The sequence below is a fragment of the Pyxicephalus adspersus genome, chromosome 1 (genome assembly GCF_032062135.1).
Source record: "Pyxicephalus adspersus chromosome 1, UCB_Pads_2.0, whole genome shotgun sequence".
Classification (NCBI taxonomy): Eukaryota; Metazoa; Chordata; class Amphibia; order Anura; family Pyxicephalidae; genus Pyxicephalus; species Pyxicephalus adspersus.
Window position 1 is genome coordinate 113364507 of NC_092858.1, and position 22056 is coordinate 113386562.

The 22056-nt window shown below is 38.1% G+C and overlaps 1 protein-coding gene across 1 annotated transcript in view; it reads left to right on the forward strand.

Moving 5' to 3' along the window:
* The first annotated feature begins 10769 nt into the window (after positions 1–10769).
* The window catches only part of PARL (presenilin associated rhomboid like), a 22206-nt gene continuing 10919 nt past the window's right edge, over positions 10770–22056 (forward strand). Inside the window, exons 1-7 of the mRNA XM_072410927.1 lie at positions 10770–10877; positions 11325–11443; positions 13118–13307; positions 14413–14553; positions 17719–17767; positions 17915–18010; positions 18806–18955. Coding sequence (XP_072267028.1) covers positions 11385–11443; positions 13118–13307; positions 14413–14553; positions 17719–17767; positions 17915–18010; positions 18806–18955 — 685 coding nt within the window. The 5' untranslated portion in view covers positions 10770–10877; positions 11325–11384. The remainder of the gene's footprint in view (positions 10878–11324; positions 11444–13117; positions 13308–14412; positions 14554–17718; positions 17768–17914; positions 18011–18805; positions 18956–22056) is intronic.

Genomic DNA, 22056 nt, shown 5'->3' on the forward strand with positions numbered 1-22056 from the left:
AAGACCACCATTAAAATGCCACTGGGGATTCCATCCCCAGGGGGAATAGAGCGTTGCACTGAATGGGCAGTAAGGGTAGATATGGTGACATAAGACCACTAGAGTAGCGTATTCCATCCCACAGTACTTGTTTTACATGTATGCTTATGTGTGGTGGGCATAATTTATGAGGAAGCCATGGAAGAGCCGTAACATCCACTGGGTGGGATAAACTAGATTCCAGCCGCACCCACATTGGGGCCGTGTTTTGTTTCTTTTTAATTCTTTCATAAACCATGTTTATATTTTAATTAAATTGTTTTACATTTGTAAACTGATTCATTAAAAACCTTTGAAGTTAAGGGAGCAAATGTTGAGTTAACACTGTTCTCACTTCATCTGTTGACATATGAATGACTTTGTTTACCTTCAAACCCATTCATACCTTAGGGATAGATTTAAATATAAACAAACCCATTCATATCAGCAATTCCTGAAGGCAGCTACTGTGTGCATTTGAAAAGAGACCCAACATGTGGCTAGGGGCAAACAGACTGGGGGAACGTGACAGGAGAAGAGCAGTTTGACAGGGGAAAGGAGATGTCTGACAGTAAAGGTGCCAGGGAGTTAAGTGTAACTGGCATGGACATGGCCAGGAAAGGTTGGTTGAGGTGGACAGATAGAATAACAGCAAATTGTTAAGCAAACCTCTAACCTATTTGTTGGCAGAATTTGTTTTTATACGGTGGCTTAGAACAAGGGGTTGGGGATGTCTCAACTGAGGCTGGGGCTTGTAGGGACCTTCCACATGATCAATGCTCATTTTCTTATACAGAGCCAGCAGAAGAGATCTTCTACTGTTGGCTTCCTCTTGCTGTCTTCTGTCAGAGGCTGTAAAGAAGATCTCCACTTCTGGCTCTCTTTACAACAGGGAGTATATACAAGTAGTCCTCGGGGTAAGGACATTGGACATATGGACGCATCCTAGATACGAACAGAGCTTCCCTACTCACTGTGTGCAGAACAGAGGCTTGAAGGGGCAGTTTGCATGACTTGCAGAAGAAATGTTATACTAAACACAGCCATACTACTGCAAACCCCAAAGCATCCCAGTGGTAATGCCAGTAAGAGTTCCATCAATACTGCAGTAATACAGGGGACTTACCACTGTCCCTATCCCTATGGACACCTCTAATATCCACTACTGAATAGGTATCTCTAAATATGTTTCTTATGTGTTTTACATTTAGTACATAACCTCTTGACACGCATTTAACATGTTTCCCTGCATACTTGCTAACAACACTGTGGAGCAAGTCTTGTGGGTATTTTGTGTATAAACACTCTGATACTACATTGAAAATACAAATCACATCCACCCGTTGGTCTGCTGATATGCTAGCAGCTGCTTTTGTTTTGTTTTCTTCTAACTTTAGCATGTATGTTTGCCCTAATTAAGTCACAAAGGATGGTAGAATTTTTGACTAAATTCTAAAATTTGTGAATAAGCATTATCTTACAAACATTTTTTTTTAAGTTATTTATAGAGTTGTTTAAATTAATGTAAATTTTTTCATCTCAGTGGAAGTTTTACTGAAGTTTGCTTTTCGATATTTAGGTAAGCATTGTCTGTTCAGATGTATTATAGCAGTTTATGATTATAGATGTATTATTTTAGGGCATTTAAATTAGGCCAGGATGGAAAAGTTATTTTTAAAAGCAAATATATTAAATAGAAATTAAAAAGCCTTTTTCTAAATAATTGGTAGCCTAACATAATATAAATTCTTCAGCCTTAGAACTGTGGGATCCAAGGCTTGCTACTGTTAGTTGTAATTGACAGCCTTAGGCCTGTTATCAATGAGTGGCTGCTCATCACTACAAACAGCAGCATTGTTATAACTGGTACATAGAATCATTATAGCGCTCTGTGCATTTTGAAAACTGAAAATGTATTCTGCAATATAGAATGTTTCCTAAGACTTCCTTTGCCCTATGCTGTATCCTAGCTGTGCAGTGGACTGGGAAATCCTTTCTTCTCTGTATTTGGTCTCCACGGTTCCCTCCACAGTACGCTTTAGAATGGCAGAGTGGGCACATTTCTCCCCATTGTTCTATTATCCTGTCCTCTTTTATAAATCTCCTGCTCTAGGGAGTGGAAAGAGGGAGGGCCAAGGGTAGCATAGAAAAGAAAAAAGGAAGGTGGGGGGGGGGTACTGAATTTTGGCTACCAAAAAGCAAAAGATCCAAGGGGTAAAATGACAACTGCTGGTTTAAAAAAAGATTAACATGCTTGCTAGACTCTTTCGAGCTACTTAATATATAAAATTTCATGACAAGCTACTTGTGTTTGCTAGTTTGAAGTATTTAAAACAAAACTTTTTACTAATAAACATTCAGAAATCTTTAACTTCTAGAGCTATATTCATGATATCAACAAAAAAGTTTAAATAAAACATTGACACAGCTGCCAACATTCACTCTGTCTTCCAAAAAAAGGTGAGATAAAACACACGTGTAAACTATTTAGTTTTTATTTAGGTCTGATATTATTGTCATGTAATGGCAGTGCAGTAAGGCTGCAGTAAGCAAAACATAAATGCAAAGAAAAATGTATAAATATAAATTTATATCAGATTTCCAAATCTTGATCACCTCCTTACTGTTGAAATATCATAAGATGGTCCAGCCCTATGGTACATATTTTTCATTGCTGCACTTGGTACACTATAGGTCCTAATTATTAGAACTAAGTGAACAACACCATTTTTTTTATATGTTTTATCTGAACATGATTAAGTTTAAAAAAGTGAAGATTGTTACACTTAAGTAAATCAACTACTGTGTTTTAGATTAGTGGTTGCCAACCTTTTCATACCCACGGACAACTAAAATTACCGGCTCTGGACCACGCATGCGCGGGGAGCAGGGTGTCACTCAAAGGGGAAGAAACTTCCCCCCATAGTGTTGTCATGATGTCCAGAGACACAACCCGCTCACTTCCCTGAGCGATTTGTATGGAGGACATGGCCCGCGTCTCTGGCTGGTGCGCCCTCCCAGCGGAGTCCTTCTCTTGACCCTGCTTAGGGGATCACCGGCCAGAGCTGCGGACCACCACAATTTTCTTATGGACCACTTGTTGGCAACCGCTTTTAGATTGTAGACTGCTACACCATGTACCCTTTAGCCCCTCACTCTATATGAAATGCTATGTTACATAGTTCTGACGGGTCTGTAGTCTGCTTTATATTTTAATTATTCTTTAGGCTTATTTGAGTTAGACTCTTACTCTCAGCACAATCTTAGGCCTAAATATTAACCTACTACATCTATTTCTTTTAATAAAGGATAACCAACTTCAGAAAAAGGCATTTTCTCAATGGTGGCTAACTGGCAGGTGATAGATTTTCTCATTACTGAATTTAAATTGTGAGCAGTAACCAGTCAACATATCAGAACATGTAGGGACACAGGATAAGCAGACAATCAAAGACACAAGACTTGGGCTTTAATCTTCAAGCTTTACTTCTTCATCACTTTCAATAAATTAAGGACAATTTTAAAAAAATGGTCGCTAAGTCATTCCCCACACCTACGTTGTGACTGATGAAATTCCAGGAGGACAAAAGAATATTCTGATAGAATCTGTAACAGGCAAACAGCACTGCATTATTTGCCACACTGAGGGACAGTGCCATTATACAGCCCAAATAACCCTTCCGTGTGACAGGGTCACTGTGTCTGTTCAGATTTGTATGAATTCTGGTGCCTGTGCAGTTCTTTGCTGTGTTCACATAATTCAGATGTCTACACATATTGTCCCCTGCTTAATCCTCTCATGAAACAACCTAAATTACATGTTTCAGAATAATATAATCCCTAATTCTTACAGAGCAAGTTTACACTGATATAAACAATGCAGGCAGAAAATGAGGACAACAATGTTAGCCCTAACTGCATATTTTGAAAAAAAATGGTTAAAAAAAATTCTTGTTTGGCTGCATGACATTGCTTTGAATAGGTTTCTTGAAGATGACAACAATTACCTATGCCTGTGTAATATTTGTTGAAATGTTGCCCATTTGACACTTGTGCTTGTTGGTTACTGTGCCCCTGTGACAAGGTAACAACACAGGAGCACAAATGGTAGATAGGCAAACAGGGGCTCACACCTGATTGCAAAAATTGGGTCAGCAGTAATATTCTCCAGACACCCAGATGAGGGAAGGTGTGCTTGAATTGGATTTGATCAACCATAGCCCACTCCAACAAGTTGAGAATGTAAAGTTCTCTGGACATTCAATACTTTGTCCAGGAGCAACACACCTAACCCAAAAGAGGAGACATGGGAGATGATTAGGACCCCTATCAGTGGGTGTGTGAATAGTGCACTGTCCAGAGCCTAGGCAGCACGAGCTAGGGGACAAGGGGTCTATGAGTCTAAAGTGACCTATAGCTTCAAATACCTGTCTACACCAGTCTAGCAATCTAAATAGATGTGACACATTGTGATAAGGGGGTGGATCCAGGAATGCATATTCCATAAATTCAAACAGAAATTTAGGCAGAGTATTGTTGTTGTTATAATGTAAAAAACAGATTATCTGTGTACATTGCAACTTTGTGGTTTGTCTTACAATTAAGCAAACCCTTATATTAGGGTTAGAACATATCCTTCTCCAAAAGGATTCTAAATAATAATAAAAAAAAGTAAAAGTGACAGAGGACAACCCTATCTCTTTCCATCAGTAATAGAAAAAAAATGCAAAAGCATACCATTCACTCTAATGCAAGCAGATAGACGAGAATAAAGTGTTTGGATCCAGGCAAAGGTGATGGTCCAGACATGGTGATATCCCAATATGTGAAGGAGTAAGTCAAAGGACATTTTAATAAACCTGTTTAAAAATCTTTTCCATGTCTACTGACAACAACACCATCAGGATATCTCTGGAACTAGCTTATTCTATTAAATTGGGTGGAAGATATAGTGTTGTCTCATGACTCTGAAAGTCACTTTAATTGGGGTGAATAGGATTCTGGGAGACTAATATCAGCTGGCAAGCCAAAACATTGCCAAAAAAGGTTAAGATTGCAATTTAAAAGCAAATTTGGTTGATAGTATCATAAATGTGCGTCCTTTGTTGGGGTTCAGTGAGTTATATAAATGACTATAAAATGTACAAAAGTCTCAGCAATATCAACAGATGTACGAAGGGTAGATCTAGCATGGTAAAGTTACTATAAATAAATAAGGCTAAAGCCTTCCCAAACTTGTTAGCATGTTGATAGAAAAACACATTTAGACAATTGAGCTGTGGTGGCAATTAGCATCAACTTGTTTCCAGAAACTGGACCTTAATATTGGCTGTGTGATTTTCTTTATGTAGTTTCCAGATAATGGATTTTGTCTAACAGTACAGCCCATTTTGCCTGCCTATCATTCTTGAGCCCGAGGCTATATTAAAAAAAAGCCCCCTGATTTATGAGTTTAAGCATTTAGGAGTTTCCCAATCTGACCAGATGGTTTGGTACAGAGGCACAATTGGCTGTAAAAAAGGATTGGACTTTTACTTCAATCATGTAGCTCACTTCTAGCGACTACAAATGGCTTTAATTCAGCCTCCAACAGTGTGACTTGGGCAAATAATGGCCAGGTGTTACAGTAATGGAAATGGGAGCATGATCAAAGAATGTGAGTGCACCAATATCTGAATAAGAATTGAGGGGGGAGTCAGTAATGAAGAATTTGCGAAGTTGGTGAGTATCGAACACGTTAGAGACGTTTATGAATGAGATAAAATGACATCTTGTGATAGTTCTGTTGTACTACAGCCATTTACTAAATCACTCTAGTATATTAAGTAACAGTATATATCTAATGATCTGATGCATCAGTGATATTGATCTTCCAGTTGTAAAATTTTTGTATGCTTTTCATACAATAAAGAAACTGTTTACACTGATGCCAGTTTTGTCATCTTCCATGTATACAAGTATTACAGTGTAAGTAGGCCACCTGTGATTATTATTACCTGTTTACAATGGTCTGCAAACTTCGCTGTACTGTAAAACCCCACATATGCTATGCAGCAACATAGCCTCATCTACATCTCATCATCTACATAGGAAGTCATATAATATGATACAGAATAGGTGCCACCAATAGACATTCAAAACATGACTTGTAAAAGATCTCCATGATTTTATTAAAGCTCTCCAAGGGTTCTTTGAGCAATTTGTCCCTTATAGGTCAGTTGAATGAACACAAATTACTTTTGGGCTATCTGTAGGTGTGGCATTCTTCCACTGACCACCACGCTAATACATTGTGAGCTATGGATAGAGTAATTAGAGCAGGGGTTCCTTAAAGATCTGAAAGCTATTTCAAGGGTTCCTCAATATTAAAAAGGGTGAGTACAGCTCGCCATATAGACAAATAGCTTTCATCTCCCACAACTTGAAGAGTTGGGTGGACAGATACGCAGTTCAAGAAGGAGAGGTGAACGAGGGGAAAAGTACACACATTAAAGTGGCTTTATCCTTAAAGATGGAAAAAAAAAACAAAAAAAAAAAAGAAATAAATTTGGCACAAGGTTATCTTGGTATGTATAAATATTTACTCTTAAGGTGTACAGGGCTCAGGACTATGGTGGACTCAAAACTGTAACACACAGAGTAACTACAGATTTTGCCTGGAACTTAACTTCCAAAGAGACCTTTACACTCAATAGAGCCTTCATAGAGTTAATACAGCCATTTTTAAAAAGAACTGAAGCCCCAAGATATGGTGCGTTGCAAACAGGCCTAAGAAAAAACACTGCTGGAGAGAGTTCAGTAGCAACAGACTATACAAACAGGAAACAGTGAGACAAGACACAAGGTTACTGTTAAGATTACCCAAATTTTGATGGTGTAATGGGCAAATATCACGACCATAAAATCTGTTTTCTTTTACATAGACCATAGTAGGAAGCAGATGCGGAAAGCTCATAATAAATGTCAGCATTTATGATATATTCCCCAGGATTTTTCCAAAAAGGGGCACCATCAATTTCCACTCACTCCTCCCTGTGTTTAGTTTAGGTTTTGAATTCAGGAGCTGCAGCTCCAGGAATCAACATGATTCTATGCATGTTTGGTGACTGGCACCACTGGTCAAGTGAACTCAACCAGGACTACTCCAAAGAAGGGACATTCCTACACTGTCAAAACACCAAACTGGCCCCAAAAGGGGGATTATAGGATGACAGTCCCCATAGTAGTGAATGGGTAAAGAATGTGGAGTGTGAATCAGGCCTCCATAAAGTCCATAAAGAGGAATGAACTTGGGGCAACTGAACCTTCCTCCATGGAGGAAAAGGCAAAGAGAGTGGGTGGACTGCAGCCAAAGGCCCTGAGTTGAGCCACCTACCAACATGTTTCAGGATATATGCTGTTTAGTTCAGATAATTGACTTTTAGTAAAGAATTTTCTATTCCTGTTGGTGAAGGTACCTATCTCTTGTGTTCTGTCCTGGAAGACAATTTGGGTGGTACAATCTTTTTCATGCCTTACCACCAAAAAAATAAATAAATAAACAGAACCCCTTTTTCTTCTTTTTAATTACTATGACCACACAAGATCTAAAATAGAAGTAACAAATACCTTCACCACCATTTCTAAGGGCTCGCTTAGCCACCATTCCCTTACTGGTGATGGTCACCCTTCTCCAACCTCTGTTTCCTTCCTTTCTAGAAAGGTGTCCTAGAAGGGATTAGAGTTTACCAAGAAAAGTCATCTTACTCCATATGCTGTATGTCACAAAAGTAGCAAACTCTCTGCACTAACAGGTGAACACCTGATAGCTGCCCTAAGTGTGGCATCCTTAAACCACCGAGATGAAGTTTAATGCATGCAAACATACCAGAGGTTTACCAAGGAATTGCTTACGCTTTCACCACCCTCGGGTCAGCAGAACCTCTCTGGTCTAACATCCTTACCCCTACCATTGGCAGGGAGGGGGCCATTACACACCTGAATGATAACCAATAGGTAAAAGCAGGAGAGATGAGGTTCTTCTTATTTTTAAAGGGCACTAGAGTCATGTTGTATGTCTGGTAAGCAGAGCCTTCAGAAGATGACAAATATGTTGCTGTCTACATACATTTTACTGCAATATACAATTGCATGGTGCTGAGGTTCTAGCTATATTATGGTATTCTTGTGACAATAGAATGAAACCTTTCCAACCGAAAGTTTGCAATACTTTTATGTAGAAGTAACAACACACAAATAATTATTGGAGTCTGTTATAGGCCCCCCAGTGCTAAGGAAGAAATAGAGAATCAACTACTAGCACAGATAGAAAAAGCAGAAAAAAGTGGAAGTGTTTTAACCAGGGGAGATTTCAACTGTAATGGCATTACAGGAAGAGCAAAAGGAGGAAATTTGTGAATTTAATACAAGATAATTTTATGGTACAGTTTATAGAAGCCCCAACTAGAAATGATACTCTGCTGGACCTAGTTCTTTCTAACAATGAAGAGTTTATAACAAATGTGCATATAAAACAGAATCTGGGTAGCAGTGACCATAATATGATTTCATTCAATGTAAGCAGTAAACAAGAAGCAAAAACAGGAAAGATAAAAACATTTTATTTTAAGAGAGCAAATTTTCCATTTTTAAGGGGGCTCTCCGTGCCTTTGACTGGGAGACAATATTGGCCTCAAAGAACACAGAACTAAAGTGGAAATGTTTCAAGTCTGTTCTACAAAAGCACATTGAAAAATATATTCCAATGGGTAATACGTTTAGGAGGCTAAAATTAAGATCTATGTGGCTTACAGCTGATGTTAAAAAAGCCATAAGGAACAAGAAAAGGGTATTCCAAAAATATAAAAATGAAGGACCACCTTCATCGTTTGAAAACTATAAAGAATATAACAAAAGATGAAAAAGAGATAATATGTGCAGAACTTCAAAATGAAAGACAGATTGCAAAGCAAAGTAAGGCAAATCTCCATATTTTTTAAATCTGAGCATGTTGGCCCCTTAAAGGATGTCCCTGGGTTGGTAACGGGGTATAAAGAAAAGGCAGATTTACTAAAATAAAACTTTTTTTTTAGCTCTGTGTACACGAAGGAAAATGGCAGAGCTCAAGTCCAAATTCATAATAGCAATGTCACAATGGCTCAAAATTGATATGATTGAGAAACAGTTGGGCAAAATTAAGGTTGACAAAGCACCAGGACCTGATGCATTACATCAGGGATTAAAAGTACCATTTCTGTGTTTGCAGATGACTCCAAACTATGTAATGGAATTAAGTCCATACAGGATGTCTATAATCTACAAGCAGACCTGGATGTACAGTTTGATTGGGCAGCCAAGTGGCAAATGATATTTAATATAGATAAATGTAAAGTTATGCACTTGGGGGCTAACAACATGCATGCTTCATACTGTCTAGGGGGAATACATTTGGTGGAGCCAGAAATGAAAATGGATCCGGGGGTTCTGGTAGATCATAGATTTAAAAACATGCAATGCCAAGCTGCAATATCTAAAGCTAGCAAAGTACTTTCTTTTATTAAAAGAGGAATCGACTGGAGAGATGGACATAATCCTGCCCCTGTACAAAGCATTGGTCTGACCTCATCTGGAATATGCAGTTCAGTTTTGGGCACCTGTTCACAAAATGGACATTGTGGAATTGGAGAGAGTGCAGAGAAGGGCAACTAGACTAATAAAAGGAATGGAGGAGCTCAGCTATGAGAGATTAGCTGAACTTTACCTATTGCCCCTTGAGAAGAGACGTTTAAGGGGGGGATATGATCACCCTGTATAAATATATAAACGGTCCATATAGAGAACTCTCTTCCCCATTATTCACTTTGAGATCATTACAAAGAACAAGAGGGCATTTTTTGCATCTGGAGGAAAAGTTTAAGCTCTGGATAAGGAAGGGATTCTTCACTGTAAGGTCTGTGAAAATGTGGAATAGGCTTAAGGAAGTAGTTTAAGCAACTACTATAGATTGCTTTAGGAAAAAGCTGGATGCTTTTCTAGAAGCACAGAATATAACTGGGTATTAAGGACTTAAGGTAACGATAACAGTGACTGTTGATCCAGGGAACATCCGATTGCCTTGGATTATCATTGTTCAAATATAATCCACACACACTAGATATGATTGTTTGAACACTGCAGGAAGTGACGTGTACTAGAGAAAGTGTACTGCAGAACCATCCACGATCACTGAACGACCATTCACACAATAGATTGCGAACGATCCTCGCCCAATCAGATCCCCTTGGACAGTCTTTCGTTTACAGCAACTTTCCTTGTTCATCGGCGTCTTTGTGCCCTTTTTTTGTTATAGATTATCAGCCATCAATCGTTCATTTTCAACGACAACTATTGCAGGTGTGTACGTAGCCTAACATTATCTCATGACATGATTATCTACTGCCTTAACTATCTACTAAACAGCTCAAGCTCAATTTTCTTTTTTTAATTGTCTTGAATATTATGGATAAGAGTTAAAATATGTGTCACAACAATCAATGTCACCAACACTAAAATACTTCTACAGTTGCCACCAGAACAAATATAAAGGTGAAATATAAAGAGACACCTGTTCCAGGGGTAATTCCCCTTCTCTTCTCACACAAAATATAAAAATTAGCAGTGCGCCTCATTTAACTTATAAGTATTATTTACAACTAATACTTTCTCTGCTTAGAAATACGTCTACAAGTTCACCGGGAGGAACGTAGCACGTCATTTTCCTGCGTTTCCGGAAGAGGAAGGGCACGTGACTAGGTTTACGTTCTGCGCGGAGTGGTGCTGTGTGAGTGACCGTGAACTGTGTGTGAGTGTGATATCCATAGACAGCCTGTCACCCCCTGCTAGTAGGTAATATGGGTCTTTTATACGGTGCCTGCATATCGCGATCTCATGACAATGATTATCTAAGCATGTGATATTATTTGCGGGAATCAGTATAGGCGCAAATTTTAGGTTAAAAGGTAAATAGGTGTATTGAGAATACTTTTTGGAATCCTCTGAGGATCAGTGCTGTCTTCTGTATAAGTTGAATGGTGCTCAGATAATCCTCAGCATTGTAAAATATGTCAGTGACCTGTACCTGTCATCTGTTTTATAGAAGACTCAGAATCCCAAATGATTGCTAACATGATCATTCTAGGGATGGATCATTAAAGCTGAATCGTATGCCAGCATGCCTTATTATAGGGGTAACCCATGTGACATCCTGACAAATATTGGGGATTACCGCAGACTTCCTTTTAAGATATTGTGTATGTGTGTTTATGTTTCTTTTTTTTTTTTTTTTTTAGATGCACAGGATGTATATACTTAACATTGTTTGATTCCGCCATTCATACACAAAGACCACAATGAACTCATCTTGGATGTTCAGAGCGTGTACAAAAAGAAACTGGTGTCATGGACGAAGGTCTGTAGTGATATTTGTTTGCTTTATAGGTCAATTTAGATCATAACTTAGATTTGAATCGAAGCCCTGCCCCACTTGAGCTGTTATAATACCTCCTGGTGACCACCTGGGCCACTGTTTCTAAACTGGGGTTCCTCCAGAGGTTGCTAGGGTTTGTTTAACAATTGTCAATTAGTGCTTCTTTGGCCTTTTGGCTATCTGTAAAATGACATTCTTCCCACTGGCCTGCGATGTATTTACTCCACCCACTGATCGCCACATTAATATACTGTGAGCTTTTAATTTTGGCAATATTGTTTGGGTTTCTTAAGACCCGAAAGTTATTTCAAGTTTTTTCCTCCTAATTAAAATGTTGAGAAACACTGCCCTAGGCAATGCAGGTTACAGTAGAAACCACAACAGCTAAGAGGATATAACTGTACCCACTGTACTACAGACTAAAGTTTCAGAAACAGACTTTTGGACAAGGTAAGCAAAAGCTGTTTTCTTAAGGAGTTACTCTTTGGTAGAGAGGCTGAATTCTCATGATGCAGCTAGTGGAGGGCCACCCCACCTTTCCAAATTTTGCTATCCCCAGCAGCAGGCAAAGTTTCATTCATTCAGAGGTAAGTGCTTGCCCCTTAGGAGTTGGAAGGCAAGCTCACTGTTGCTCTGTGTGAATTCAGCCTCCAACAAAGTATGTACCCAAAACTCAGATAACTGAATTCAAATAAAAGGGTGATATTGTTGTTTGTTGTAATACTGGAAACCTAATGCTTGCATGCTTTGTGCTTTTGTTTTTTGCATCTGTTTTGAAAAGTGAAGATTGCAGTAGTTAGTATAGAATTTTCCATCTTCCTTTAATGTTCTATGACGCTGAAATTTTCACATATTTTGTAAAAACATTCAACTTGTGAGTAAGAGTTTGACAAATTATTATTATCTTCTTTTATGAATATTTGACAAGAATGTCACTTTCACGATATTCTTCTTTTATTACTTCTTATATCTGAACTCCTCCTACATATACTCCAGTACATATACTGGGACTGTGTTACCTGCTAAAAGCTTTGTATAGAGTTGGACTTTAGGTAGCACTTGTAGGTCTTGTTGCTTCTCCATCCTGTGACTAAACAGCGAATGGAGATGGAGCAGTCTGCGCTAATATTTCTGTCACTCTACTGTTTGCATCAGTTAGCATGTACCATGTCAGCACTTCAGAACATCAGATTGGCTTCTTCTCTTCAAGTCTGAAGCATGCTGAGCTGTATATTGAGTACAAGAGGCTGATGCCAAATAAAGTCTTCTACTTTATTTTAAAAAATACATTTCATACAGAAATTATGTCTATCTGAAACAACTTATTTTATTTTTTGTCTGAGAGGGGTATGATTAGAACTCCTATTAGGTTTTAAATTCTATTTTAAACTCTATTAGATAAATAGAATAAACTCTAATAAATAAATACCAACTACTAGTATTGTGATTTTGGTTTGACACAGACGGAAACCCAAATATGTAATTCAAATTCTGCATTTTTCAAATGGCAGAAGCCCTGGGGACCCTCAGCGCTCCTTTATTAAATATAGAGCTGCATACATTTTTTTGTCTTCTCTGCCTAGAGTTGAGCTGACATCATTACTTTAGAATAGTTTTGAGTGTTGTATCTGATTAACCTTTAATTCATTTCTGCAGTGTTCTTTTTGAGCAAAGAAATGGATTTAGACGTGCACCAAGGAAACCAGAAAGAATTGAAACTGAGCTCCAGGATAGACAACCCACCACAAGTCAAAGTAGTTTTACTCCTTCCATGGCTGAACCAGTTTCCCCTGCTCGTATCCACATACTGAAGCAACTGTACAAGCCTTTTCTGTTTACTGTTGGGGTATGCTTTTCAGTTAATCTGGTACTTTACTATTGCCATATTATTAGGTATGTGAGTAAATGTTTTTTGGTCACTCTTTTTTGAGAGGTTATGAAAGTTTTTGGTGTTTAAGGGAAAGCTGATGTTAGCTTAGCCACAGGACTAATATAGAAAATATTTGCCAGCTAGCTCCTTCTCAGTTCTGCGGTAATCAAAAAGTTTGCGACCAGGCCAGTTTGGATATCTAAAGGTTTACTCAATAATATCTTTCCAACAACTTTTTATATTAATATTATTTTAATGTTTTTTTTAATCAGAAATAGGGTCTTTATTTAGCAATTGGTTTTTACCCTGAATATAATTTTTATTATAAGTAGATAAAAATGCAGAACAAATGTAGTTTAATTGTGCTTGATGTGTAATGTTTTTTTCATTATACCAGAAATATTTTCTCCTAATAATGCAAGAACCTAAATATATGTTCATTTTAAGGCCTGCACCAGCCTCCTAATAAGCAAGTGCAAAAATTTTGGATTTTTAGTATTAGGAATTTCCCAGTATAGTGAATATAAGGGCCTTTTCAAACCTGTGTGTGTAAAACCACGCGGTTGGCTACTGCTGTTTACATAACAAACTGCTGCTGTGTATCCGGAGACTACTAACTGCAATGCAAGCAACACATTTGCATTAGGTTGCAGACAGGGTGTTGCTCTTTTTAACAGCAACCACACAGCCAAGTGACTAGTCCTTTTGGAACTGCACTGCAATTTGCTAAAGCTGCATGCAACCACGTGCAAACAAAATGGTTCCCAACCACTCCTGTTCACTTAAATGGGAAAGGTTGAGCCTGCAGCAAAATGCTGTGATTTGCTACGGGTCTGAAAGGGTCCTAGTTTACTAAGCAGCCAGGGAGAATACTAAATGGGCTAATACATTCAAACCCATCTGAGCACAACATTGATGACCAGTCAACTAGCTAGAACCATTAAATGTCATCATTTTAAATGCACTAAAACCTTCATCATTGCAAATATTAAAAAATAAAAAAGTATTGCAACAAACCTTTTAAATTTATTTTACAGTTGTGTATAAAGCTATATACTTTATGATGAATGTGACTAATCAGTTTTCAGGTTGTTCCTTTGGAGCTGCAGCTATTTGGCAGTATGAATCCCTAAAAAATCGTATGAAAAATTACCTTGAAGATATTCGAGCAGATTGGCTTGAGAGGATAAGGCCTCCAAAACATGGCAGCATCAGGAAACAGGTACAGCAGTAAGATGGCCACTGCCTAGAATGCAGCTATGCTTTTTTTTTTAATTAATTTTTTTTAATTTTTTTAAAATATACTTATTATTGGATTTTTTTCTTCTTAATCAATACTTTTTGAATTTTCTGAATGATGTCATGCCTCAGGTATTTGAGTCTGTTAAGACAGTATTTTCAGTTTTATATCTTTCATATGTCTATTTTTGTTGTTATTACAGTTTAACATTTCAGTTTGTATAATACGATCAAAAATTGCATTTAGATGTTTATAGCTGCGATACAATGTTTTTCACATAGAACAAGATACATTTTTTGGGGGCTTGGCCTTCAAGTGGTGGCGCAAGCACACATTCTACTACTACTACTACTACTTCTTTGTTAACCCCACTTACTAAGCACCTGTGTGTACACTTTTAGCAGTAATTAGATAGGGAGCTTGTTGGGGAATCCCTCACGGAAAGTGTTGGTGATTGGATAGATATCATCCCTTTGATAAGCTGATATTGTGTATCATAGACAAAGACCATATGGTACCTACCCTGATGTCCCTGGGTCATTGAAAAATACTAGGCTAGGAGGGCTCCGAGAAGTGGTGGTTGCTTTGTGAGACCATAGCCTACTTGGTAAGGAAGAATCTGACATTTTATATAGTCTGGCTTGTTGGCTACCTTTTAGCCCATCTGGTGTTTACAGCCCACATGTGAGCTTTATAAATTCTACTGCCTCAACACTGGACATGGTGGCCTGGCCTCCCTTCCACTAAATAGTAATGGACAGCATGTGCAGGTGTAAAATCTTTGGGCTTCTCACAAACAGTGCTTTTTTGTCATGTCACAAAGCAAAAAATGTAATTGTAAAAATTGGGAATTTCTCAACAAACTTGAGAAAGGTTAGAGAAAATGATTCATGACTTCTTCAGATCAAAAACTGGTCTAATAACCTTCCTTTACCAGTAGTGTGTAGGGAGTAACATCATAGAGGAGAAGATACAGCTGCAAAATAACCATATAAGAATATGGTAGAATTGAATAATGGAAAAATGTTACTTGATCTTGCCTGTGCTGTGAAATGCAGATGATGGGGTCAGTTTGGTGTACACAACAGTAGTCTGCTGGGATGAGGTGGAACTGGAGGTTTTCAGGAATGTCTGTTTACTTGCACTATATTCCAAATCCGTAATACATGTGGTGCATTTAATAAATAGTCAGATGTAATGACCCAGTATATCAGTTACTAACATATTTTATTACAGATATTTAGGTAGATGTAGAATGAGATAGGTAGTTTTGACTGACATATGGAGGGTCAGGGAAGAAAGAAGGGGGTTAATGCGCCATATATTGTGCAAGGTAAGTATTCTTGTCCATGCAAGGTAGGTGTTATGTTTTTTGGCATCACAGATTTCATAGAAAATTTGACACAAGTAGTGTTTTGAAGGTGTAAATCCGCATATTCAAGAGAGTATAACAATTTTGAGTGATAATAACAACAGTGTTATTCTTTTCACTGCGCTTGATAAATGTTTTTAAGTTAGAAAGAAACAGATTAAAGCTTAAGCGGCAGTGTTCACTTCCCCTTTCTTATTAAAGGATTGTTACAGTAGTCCAAGAGAGGCAACTAGCATATTAAAATCTTGTACGGGTCAGAGAATGCAAACAGCAGCAAAGGCAAGTGTACACTCCTTCTTAAGCTTTAATCTTTTTCTTTCTAACTTATTAACATTTTTCTAGCCCAGCGGGTCCAGGGAAAGAGTCTTGTCCCACCCGGTCATGCGCCTTAAGCTACGTACACACGTCAGATTTTTATCGCCCGATAATCGGCATCGGCCAATTATCGGGTGAAAATCTGCTGTGTGTACAGTCAGTGTCGTCCATCGTCCGGACGACCGACCTGCCGGATCCACGGACGATGGACGACAGCGATCCTAATGAAAGGGAAGGGGAGAGCGCGCAGCAGGGTGCCGCTCCGTCGTTCTCCCCATCCCCTCTCCATAGAGCATGAACGGTGCTGTATGTACAGCATCGTTCATGCATCGTGCACACCCTTGTCGTTGGAAAGGATCGTGAAAGATCCTTTCCAACGACAAAAATTGGAAGTGTGTACGCAGCTTAAGCCTCACTTGAGCATGCACACTAGAGGAATCTCCTTCAAGTAAGGTTAACACTTACCTAAGCATCCAGGTAAATACCCTACTTCCTCCTATTAAGGTAAATATCTTCAATACCTTACAAAGAAATTCTTCTATTCCACTATATCCCCTTGGATCATCTTATGCGTCTCACCAATCATCTGAGGAAGCCAATACAAGGCAAAACAAATCACGGCTGAGACCAACAGGACTGAAATTCTTCATACAATACACCTTACTTTTGATGCTTCGTGCAAAAAAAAATAAAATAAAAGCTAATGAATGCCTTTAACCTAAGCTCAATGACTTTTTTGTATTGTACACCTTGTGTTAAATTCTGTTTATTGCTTGGATAAACAAATTAATCATACTGTTGTAATTATCACTCAAATTAATGTTATACAGGTAATCACCTAGTTAAGGACGTCTGACATGTTGATGTCTAGGTTCCATAATGTTGTTGTTTTTTTTTTTTTTTCTTTGTTTGTGGTTTACTCGCAGTGAGGATTTTTTACAGTAACTGACACTATGCTGCCTAATAATATGTTTAGACAAACATCTGTACTAATTGCATTTATTAAAATAACGCACCTGTTCTGACTTACATACAAATTCAACTTAACAACAAACCTACACTCCCTATCTCGTATGCAACCTGGGGACTTCTTGTACCCTCTTGAGTACATTGATATACACCTTTATAAGACTACTTATGTCATATTTTCTATGAAATCTGTGATGCCAAAAAACATAATACCTACCTTGCACTGACAAGAATACTTACCTTGCACAATATAAAGCCTATTAACCACCTTCTTTTCTTCCCTAACACTCCATATGTCAGTGGAAGCTACTCTTTTTTCAAGGGGCAGGCTTTATTTATTTCCTAAAATAAACATAGGGTTTAACCTTTTTGAAAATCTGACTAAGCTTGCTCAATATAGATGTAAAATGGTTTATTTCAGTTGTTTTACATTACTTATGAAATATGACCTTGAGTAATAATGACAGTGTATTGCATACATTTCTGCTCAGGTGAATGAATGGTGGAACAGTCTCAGTGAAGGACAGAAAACTGTGTCAGGTAAGAGTGTTGTAGTTAACACTCAGCACTACAAAAAAACTGGTAGTCATGTTAAATTAGTAAAATCATTCATTCTCAGTTTTTGTTCCCATTTGACATGTCTATTTTTTGTCATTTTTTTTTTTTTTTTGCCATTACCATTAATAGGTATCATTGCTGCTAATGTATTGGTATTTTGCCTTTGGAGAGTTCCTTCCTTGCAGCGCACAATGATTCGATACTTCACATCAAACCCTGCATCTAGTAAGTATATTCTTGTTTACCAGTAAGTACATATATGTGGTAATAAGGTGAGTGTTGTCACATGTACTGTTGGCACTGTGATAGCTTCCAGCAGTGGCAGGACCATCAGTCAGAACCCCCAACACAGTAACCCATAGCCAGTAAAGAAGGCCAGCACAGTAATCCCAACACAAAAGACACTTGCAGCCTTAGTCACTCAGCACTGCTCTTTAGTAGTAGGTTTTTCTTAATTTTTTTTATTTAAGTTTTATTGCCCTGGTCACACTAGCATGTATGTGCAAATGAGTTGACTGAGACCCACAGGAAGGTAGGTTTAAGTAGGACCCCCTCCCCATCTGCAGATGCTTATGAAATTAGAAATATTTTAGCTGTTAGCTTGAGTTCACCAAGTAGTTTTTAATAATATTTATTATCTGGGTGTAGTAAAGATCATTTGGATAGCTCCGTTCCAACAAAAAAAAAAATATTTTTTTATACTTAAAATGTGTCAGGTTTTTATCTGGCTTGTAATCCTATTGGGTAGATTTTGCCTTTCTTACTGTTCTGTGGAAAGACAAAAATAAAGACTGCACTGGGGCAGAAAAAGCCCGTTTGGGAGGTAAAAACATTACAAAATTTACTCCATCCTACTATCAAGGTGTTTTTGTGTTCACATTGGAGAGATTTCCCGTTCCTGTCCTGACAAGAAGTTGGACAGAAATGACATCACAAACTATGATAGTAGTGTTTGATATTAAGATGTTTTAAATTAGTATGTGCTATCTATTTTAGTAATTACGTTTTTTTTTTCTACAGAGTCCCTCTGCCTGCCCATGACGTTATCTACGTTTAGTCATTTCTCCTTTTTCCATATGGCTGCAAATATGTATGTCCTGTGGACATTTTCCTCCAGCATTGTCTCAATTCTGGGCCAGGAGCAGTTTTTGGCTGTCTATATGTCAGCAGGTAAAAATGTATAATAACTTAAAATATAAATTCTTTATGTCTTAACTTTGGGTATATGTTAGGTAGCCCAAGGCTCAATCAACTTCTGACTTTCACTTACTTGTTTAGCATTGATAATTGCCAGAAACATGTAAATAAATGAAGTTAGAATTTCTTATGTTTTTGGGTTTCCCACTTTAGTCCTTTATGCAGTAGCCCAGTTTAGTAACACATTGTACACAAGTACTTATATCCAAATCACTTGTTGAAACATTCATGAAAGGAGATAATCTGTCCATACATGTAAGATCCCAATTAAACGCAAACTTACAAATCTGTATGTTCATGGAGCAGCTGTGTGTGTTGTGGCTGTGTAGTCTCAGTATGATATTCCCGGAAATAAAATGTCACTTCTGAGGGTGGGCCAAGAATTCACTCAGTTGCCGCCCCCCTTGAGGATGGTGTGCTTCAAGCTTGGAGCGCCACGTTGCAGCGCAGTTCAACACTGGCTGAGCCGGGTCTGCACACAGCAACTACTATATGCAGAAGTAAGCAGCATCCGAGAAACAAAATTCCCGGACCCTTCAAAGACAGTGGGAAATATTAAAAAAACGCATGTTAGCATGCATACAAACAAACTCCGGCCATTAGGCCAGATACGGCCTAGCCGGTAGTTCGTTCTGGCCCAACGCCCTCTTGCCAATTCTGGCCTAATACCGTCCGGCAACCCGCGGCTCTTGAAGGGGACGTTAGGAACTCCTGGAGCCTTTGATTTTCTCTGCCTCGGTACATAGGGAAATCTCCCTGAAGGGAAATCCCTTTCCTCTGCAATGCATACGGAGGAGAGGGATTTTACTTTAGGGGGGTGTTCTCTGGTGGTGGGTGGAGCCATTAGGGTGTGTCTGGCCTAGTGTGTTCCCACCCACCCCATAAACCCCACCCCATAGTGGCCATAAAACTTTGCCGACCCCTGATTTAAGGCAAAGATCCTGATACTTCGCACATCATATTTGTGACATGAGGCAACATGTCTTGCTACCAGACTTGTGACTATACTATTTTATACTATATATATGTTTGTATAAACATGTACATAAAGCATGCTTCGTCTTTCCTTCATGGAATGCAACACATATACATAAAATTAAATATGTTACTGCTTGTGTCCTGCAGTTCACATAAAATTTTGACCTAATGTTTCTCAAACCAATTGCATTCAGGGCAACCTTTACATCCAAAGGTGCTCAAAAATTTACATGGATCTTTTCTGGCAGATCTATATTGGCTGGAGGTCAGTTGATCCCTAATTGATCTAGATCTTCAGGACGATCTTGCACAAACCTAGAAATAATTGAGTCACTGGTAAGGAGAAACCAAAAATCCTTTATAATGTGATATATTTTAGTTTACTAGATTGTAAGCTCTTCGGGGCAGGGTCCTCTCCTCCTGTATCACTGTCTGTATTAGTCTGTCATTTGCAATCCCTATTTAATGTACAGCGCTGCGTAATATGTTGGCGCTATATAAATCCTGTTTAATAATAATAAGGAGAAACCAAAAATCCTTTATAATGTGATATATTTTAGTTTAATTGTTTTTTTTTTTGTTAAGTGATAAAAAGCTAAACTTCTGGAAGATTTATTAAGAAACAAAAAATGCAGCTTTATATTCATGTATACAGGTAGTCCCCGGGTTACATACGAGATAGGGACTGAAGGTTTGTTCTTAAGTTGAATTTGTATGTAAGTCGGAACAGGAACATTATTTTAATAAATGCAATTAGGACATATGTTTGACTTAACATAATATTTATTCCTACCTTTCTGTGCATGGACAGCGTGTTGTCAGTTACTGTTTAAAATCCCCACTATGAGCTAATCACAAACAAAGCAAAGAAAAAAAAAAACGTTATAGAGCCTAGACATCCATTAGCTTCTGCAGCTATCTGTGCTTTGATACACAAAAAGAAACTACTGGAGAGTTTGTCTTGGTCATTAAAGAGTCACAAGAGGTTGCAGAACAGCAAAATACTTCTTCTGCAAGTCATGCGAACCGCCCCCTTCCCATCAAGCCTTTGTCCTGCACACTAACAAGCAGGGAAGCCCTGTTCGTATCTAAGAGTCGTCCGTATGTCGGATGTCCATAACTCCGGGACTACCTGTAATTCAATATGGGCTAAAACATGTGATGCAATGTTGTAGTAATTTTACTTGTGTAAGCACGTTGTAGTTTCGATTTGAATGGCACCCCAGATCTGACACAAATACATTGTAAAGCACCACAGTACTCATTAATTCAGGATTGGCCAATTGTGGTGTAGAGAATATGCAGGTACTTTTTTCCCCGATTATTTTAAAAATGAATAGCATGCCTTAACACAATACATGTTAATGTGTGATGCAACATACGAAAACAACAAAGTTTATACCATCATCGAAAGTTTGTGACTTGGTATCCACTTCTCCCAATTCACTTTACAGCAAAGATTAGGTTGGGAGAAACGGCACAAGGAGTCAGTAAGTTGTGCTGTAGTGCAGTTTGCAACAAAGACAATGCTATTTGGAGGAGGGAGCAGATTATTAAATAAGGTTGTTGGTATTGTTTCATTTGCAAGCGAGGGCAATAGCTGTTTGTGTTACTTAACTGCAGGATAAAAAAGGCTTTCCTTCCCTGCCAGGTAGGGCTTTTGTGTGCAGCCATATAGAAATCTCTGGACTGGATGCATTTGGCTGAAATTCAGCTTTCATTAATTACAAAAATACAAGGTGTATAAGTTTTTACCTCTTTCTATTAGTATTTAGTTGATAATATTTGGGCTGGTTGAGGCTAGGATAGGGGAACAGTATTAGTTCTCAACTACTAGTTGAGTAGCTTAGCAAAAGAAAACTGGGCAGGGCTTTCACCAGTCATTTCAAACAATTACTGTCAAACCACAAGAATAATGAACTGTTAGCATTTCTGGCAGGACAACACATTTTTCTAGACTTGCAGGGTTTTTAAATAAAATTGATACGCCTTAATGTTCTATGATATTAAAACTTTATTACTTTAAAGTTTTGATAACATTTAATAGGGACTCTTTATAATGTTCTCTTTTTATAAGAATCTAATTGCTGACATAA